This window comes from Adiantum capillus-veneris, chromosome 27 (genome assembly GCF_014529385.1).
Source record: "Adiantum capillus-veneris isolate H3 chromosome 27, ASM1452938v2, whole genome shotgun sequence".
Classification (NCBI taxonomy): domain Eukaryota; kingdom Viridiplantae; phylum Streptophyta; class Polypodiopsida; order Polypodiales; family Pteridaceae; genus Adiantum; species Adiantum capillus-veneris.
In genome coordinates this window covers 116,758,587-116,764,749 of record NC_140957.1, presented here as the reverse complement: position 1 = coordinate 116,764,749, position 6,163 = coordinate 116,758,587, and the positions used below count along the sequence as shown (strand labels likewise).

The window sequence follows — 6,163 nt, the reverse complement described above, 5'->3', positions numbered from 1 at the left end:
TGTGTGTAGGCTATGTATGTAAGGGTGGGTTCAGACGAGGCGACGGAAGAAAGGGGTGTTCTTCCTCCATGGCAAAATTTAATTGGTTGGAGTTGAGGCACTCTTCCGTCGGGCCCTCCATTTTTCTTCCGCCCCCCCCCCCCCCCCTCGGAAGAGTTGATGGCCTCTCTCATGCCCCCCTCCCCCTTCACTTTTTCACTTTTCCTCCTCCACACAGTTCACACTAGGCGGCGGCACAGTTAGGAAACCTTGTTTCTTCGGCGTGTTGAGTCTGAACCCAGCCTAAGGTGTGAAGAACTGGAAAAGGTGAAATGAATATTTCAGTGATCTTTAAAGTTTGAATGTGTAGATCATCCACGAGCGAGTGACCAGTAACAAGAGCAAGCATGGCCTCGTTAAGCTTCTCCTCTTCTGCACCTGCTACTTCGTCTCCTTTGACCTCTTCCTCTCACATTCCTAGGTCTCACCGCACTTCTTTAAGGTATTGCGGGGCGCCTTACGCATTTTCGTTCTCATCATCCTCAGCAGCACGGACTCCCTCCACTTTTCGCAGACATGCCAAATTCCAGCGTTTTGAGCAGGGCGAAGAAGAGGCCGAAGCGCAGGCTGCAGCCTTCCGTGCTAAGGAAAACGGAACAGCATTTGTGGTGGACGACCTTAGCCAAGGGCCTCCGTCAGATGATAAAGCCGATGACAGGTAACTCATGGATTGTGCTGTTGTGCTGTTTTATGCTTGGTTAGACAAGCCATGACTTCTGCAGTAGGTGTAACGAAGTTAGCCAATTAACACTGCCTCCATAGATTTTTGTGAATACGAGTTTCCAAGCCTGCACGCCTGTTCTGCTGAGCTCGTCGCAAGCCTACCTGCATACAGCCCATGTGTCGCAAGCCTGTTCTGATTACAGCCTGCATGCCCGTGGCAACCAGCCTATGCGCTTGTCCCTGCACATGACGTGATCTAAGCTTTTTCACCCATTGAGGCAGCTTCTACAGTTGATCTTGTGGGTCCCGCACAGTCGGTCTCCTGTGAGCCTTTCTTTTGTCTCAATCTTGTGTAATCCCAGCTAGAGTCAGTGAAGAACCAATCACTTATCCAATTTATCTGGCAATTCTTTGCCATCACTGTTCTCAAGAAGTTTGCGAGATAGGTGGGGAAGGTGTCGGGCCTCTTGCTGGGAGAGTTCACAGCTTGGTGGATGAGAAACACACTTATTTAAAGAAGAAAAACACTCAAACTCTAGTCATGAAAGCTCTTCTCTCAAATGAGCACAAGATCAACACAAAACACAATTCTCTTTCACCGAACTAGGTAGTCTTGGACCCAATAGCACAAGTACAGGGCCAATTTGTCAAGCAAAAAACCATAGAGTCTTCCTTCGATTCACCATCAATGCACAACCATGGAAGACCTTTTTGAGGAGAGTAAATTTTAATTAAGAGCCTCATACGCTCGAAAACAAGAGGGAAGCAAGACGGAACTGCACTAGACCACCATAGAAGAACCCTCTGTGTATGATTGATTAGTACACTAAGAGTGTAGGTTTTTGCTCATATATTTTTCCAATGCATCCATAGCGGCAAATCACATCTTCCAAGAGAAACTTTAATACCCCTTCAGTGATCTTTGTTCTCAAAGCACGACCTTCTACTTGGTTGGATAAATCCTCTCAATGACCAGATGGTGTGGTAGTGGGTACCCCCCTGCCCCCATAAATAGGTACCCCAAGGGAGGTAGGGCAAAGCCTGGAAAAAAACCCCCATGACCCAACAAGTAAAGAAATATATATATGAGGGCGCACGGACAAGGTGGATGGCCAGCCCAGAAGCGGGCAGCCGGACAATGCAGTGGGTGGCCAGCTCGGAGACACTAGCCGTACAAGGAAGTGTCCTAGACCTGTGTGAAGCTACAAAGTGGTGTAAATCTAATACCCCCTCTCAGCACCTGATGCTGAACAAACTGTATGAAGCCGAAGATGCGAGGCAAATGATGAGGACGTACGCTGCGATGTTTGCAGCAGTTTGGGGTGACCCACACGCCGAGAGATCTCCATGGTAAAGTGTCGTCACGAGCAGTGTAGCAAACTGCTGTACTCCGCCGATTCAAGGTGAAGATACTGCGTGAAGGTCCCAACCTGAGTGTGAGAATAACTCCTTGTCGTAAAAGAAGTGCCAATAGACCTACAAGTGTCTGTCCAATAGGATCTGTGGTGTCTGTAGTCAAACCGTCTGGAGAAAATGGAGAAGCTCAGGAACCGTCATGAGAATGATTGGAAGCTTGTCAACGCATGAACCTACAACCCAAGGGCTAAGCTGTGTAAAACTCTAGGAGGGAAAATGTAGCAATCTGCGCCGTAACGTCCTCCGAATCAAGGAAAGCAGGACTAAACAATCTGCACTGTAGAAGTTATCGTAAGCTGAAGCCATCACCAAGAGACCGCACGGACCATCACCAGATGGTGTCGTGTCAGTAGGTAGGGTAATCCAAGATGAGGGAAAAGCCAGACTCAACAGTCTATGGTGTGAAGGGCCTCTGAGAAGAGGTGCGGTCCGACCAAGCTGTCTGCACCGTAATCATCCTGTAGAAGTAGGGAAGCCAGACTGAGCAGTCTGCGTTGTCAAGATCCTCTGAGAAGAGGAAAGGCCAGACCAATCTGTTTGCGCCGTCTTGCCTGTATCTCTTGCCTCCAATCCTCCATTGTCAACCAAAACATAATCTGCGCCAACAATGCCACCAAACCGCATCTCGGTGTGGCTCTCATTGTGAATGAGTTGGGAGTGTCCTACTGCCCAGGTCGGGGGATGAGTCTGCTATAAGGTTACCGAGGGTGAGTGTAAGCAACTCTGAAGGTAGCAATCCAAATGATCAGAAGTGTAGAAGAGCAACTGCACTACCAACATCCAAGCCAAATTCCGGCTGACTCCGGATGTAGTCGTGTAATGATGTCTAATCTCCCGCATCTCGTAGGTAAACTCTCTAGGAGAGTCCAAAGCATTGAAGTCCCACTCGAGTTTGTAGATCTAAGTAATGAACTTATTCAAGAAGAGATCCAAGGTCCTCTCCCTAAGTCCATGTAGATTCTCTTGTGTAAGCAAGTGATCTGACGTGTCGAGGTCAAGTGATAAGTGTTTGTACACCCAAGATGGTCGTGTCCTCCCTGAGAAGGTCGTAATTCCATATGCCATGAGCATGGCCATATCTCGTGTGAACTCCTCTAATGAGTGCATAGGTGTGTCCAAAGCGAACCACAAGTCACCACCCATTGTGGAGTGCGCAACTGCCGAATGATGGCTGGAATGAATGGATCTCCCAAGGATCGTACGCCCGTAGATGATCAAGCCGATGTCGAAGATACTGTGTACCACAACAATCATTGAGAGACCGCATGGACCACCACCGGATGGTGTCCTGGCAGGAGGTAACTTCATCCTCTGTGAAAAACTCAACATGTAGCTGCTGTCCACCCAAAAACGCAAGTGCAAGGCGATGAAAACGCTGCTATCCATCAATTTTCAGTGTGCTCGTACGCTCCTGGCATGGTCCGCAGCGATGCAAAGGGTGTAGGGAGAGCGGGGAGTCAATGTAACGTCCTCTAATAGGCTGAAAACAGAGAAAACAGCAGTGGTATAATAAGCGAAATCTGATGGAAATGAAGAGGATTGTTGCCCGCAAAGCACCGGATGCCAAGCCGGGTAGGAGGCAAGATCTGTGGGTGAGGCCCAGCACCCCAATCCTGTCTTGTGTTGAAAATGCAGCAACAACCAAAAAACGCAGCAAGGTCCAAAAACACAAGCTGTCCCAAAAACGCAGATTTGGCCTAAAAACGCTAGGCAGATTTGGTGCCAATCTGGGTGCGATTTGTTGCCAGGAGGGTGGCGCCTACAGTGGGAGATGCAAATCTGGGCTTGCAGAGCAAAAACGCCAACAACATGCAAAAACGCTAGATCTGCAAAAAACGCTGGCTGATGTGATTCCTTGGGAGGAAGAACCTGATGCAAAGATGTGCCTTGGATCATTGAGAGCCTGAAGCTACTCATACCATGTGAGAGTGCGTGTGTGCGGAAGTGTGAGAGAGGAGAGAAAGAAAGACAGTAGACCACAAACGCAAGATATGGTGAAGAGGGGGCGATCAGCCCCCAATGACTACCATGAGCAGAAGACCCAATACACAATGACCAGATGGTGTGGAAGTGGATACGCCCCTGGCCCCATAAATAGGTACCCCAGGGGAGGTAGGGAAGAGCCTGAAAAAACCCCCCCACGATTCAACAAGAAAAGAAATTTATATATGAGGGTGCTCGGACAAGGTGGGCGGTCGGACAATGCAGTGGGTGGCCAGCCCGGAGACTAGCCGTACAAGGAAGTGCCCTAGACCCCTGTGTGAAGCAGCAGAGTGGTGTAAATCTAACATTTCCACCAATACCTTTCTTTCAATTTGACAAAGGTGGCCCATATATCTCGATGTCGAGCCCCTTGACTCGCATGGAACTCCTTGATAAGCTTTTGTTGAGTCTCTTTATCACACAACTCTTTGTGATGTGCCATTTCTCTGCTTTGGATGCTTCCATAGGTAGCCGTTTTTTAGAAAATATCCATAAGCCTTCTTTCGTATTCTTTTAAATTCTTGTTTAGACCAATCTTCTTTGGTCATTACCCGAGTAGAGGTCTCCCATTGAGTAGATTGCCCTCCTTGCAAATGCCTCTGTAAATTCATCTACAATTGGTCTTGTATCCACATTCCTGATGGTAACCTTATTTATGGGCTACATATATAGAATAAAACGCAAGGCTCCATTCTTCTTGGGCACTGTGAACCACCTATTTGAATATGGTGCACATGAAGGCTCCAATATACCCATGCTAATCTTTTCATTCGATAGCTCTATCAGCTTTGGCAAATGAGCTTTTGGAACTGGTATTGGCTTCCAAGGTACATGAGGCATAGTAAAAATCACCATAGGAGTAACAACATGTAAGGCGCAGTGGAAGTGAATGTTGAACTTTGTTCAAGATGAGTGCTCCGAACTGTGCTCAAGGGTTCCTTTTACTTACGGAAGGGAGAGCCTTTCGTTCCTTTAGTGTGAGAGTGCAATGGACACAAACAAAGTGAATAGACACTGTGAATGAAGGTGCTGAGACTGAGAGATAGAGAGAGAAGAATACGACACCAGAACGTTGTCAAACCCTTCTCCGAAGGCCCCACTCTCTATTGGCGAGAGCGGTCTACTTATGATTGCACAAATCTCTACAATGCTTGGATTTGCCGACGATGTCGATGACGATGAGGAGGACGACGAGATGGGCTGAAATCTGAAAATGCAAGGGCTGAAATCTGCAAATCTTGTATCTGCTGAATTCTGACTCTATGTTGATGATGACGGCGATGACGACGATGCAACGACGACGCGCTGAAAACGCAGATGCTGAAATCTGCGTCTTCCGGGCTGAAACTGTAAATTGCGTTGGATCTGACCGTGCGGCGAGGATTTGCTGTGGGAAGGTGAGATCTGCGAGGTTCGGGGATCGTTCTGCTGCGCCTAAGTGCTGAAAACTGAAAACGCTGATGCTTCTGACTGTTCCGTCGCGAAGGATTTGCAAAACACTAGGATGGTATGCTGATCCAAAAATGCTAGGGCTGAAAATGGGTCTTGCTGCAAAAACGCTGTGAATCTGCTGGTGCAAACCACTAACGCTAGAGCTGATTTGCTGTCTTTGGGGAATCTGCTAATGCTAGGGCTGATCTGTTGTGTCTTGCGATCGTCGAGGCTGATCTTGCCATGCAAAAACGCCAAGGCTGTCCTGTGGATGCAAAAGGCTAGGCCTTGCGGGGGGGGGGGGGGTCCTGCTGAGAAGGTGCCTGTTGAACCGAAGCAGGACAAGCTCCTGCTGCCTCTTCTGCTAGAAAGTGCTAACTCTGGTTTGCTTATATATTATCTTAGCAAAATTGCCCTACCTAGTTCCCAACAAAAGTCACTTAATAAATAAGTGAAAAATGTCAAAAATAGGGAAAATAGATTTATGCACTGGAAAATTCCCTTGATGATTCTGATGGGAATGCTGATGATCATGCTGTGTGCAACCCGAGGATATGCATGTAATCTAAGTATCTGATCATGCAAGGTCTGCGAACACACTCACAAAAGTGCCAGATCACTTCCTATTCTA

General features: G+C 47.8%; 1 protein-coding gene across 2 annotated transcripts in view; it reads left to right on the top strand.

The window, feature by feature from the left end:
• The first annotated feature begins 332 nt into the window (after window positions 1-332).
• LOC147422622 (DUF1995 domain protein, putative (DUF1995)) overlaps window positions 333-6,163 on the top strand; it is an 83,702-nt gene continuing 77,871 nt past the window's right edge. The window contains exon 1 of one of the 2 annotated variants that reach the window (XM_086502624.1): window positions 333-697. In XM_086502624.1, coding sequence (XP_086358750.1) covers window positions 387-697 — 311 coding nt within the window. In that variant the 5' untranslated portion in view covers window positions 333-386. The remainder of the gene's footprint in view (window positions 698-6,163) is intronic. The other variant, XM_086502625.1, reaches the window with a different exon arrangement.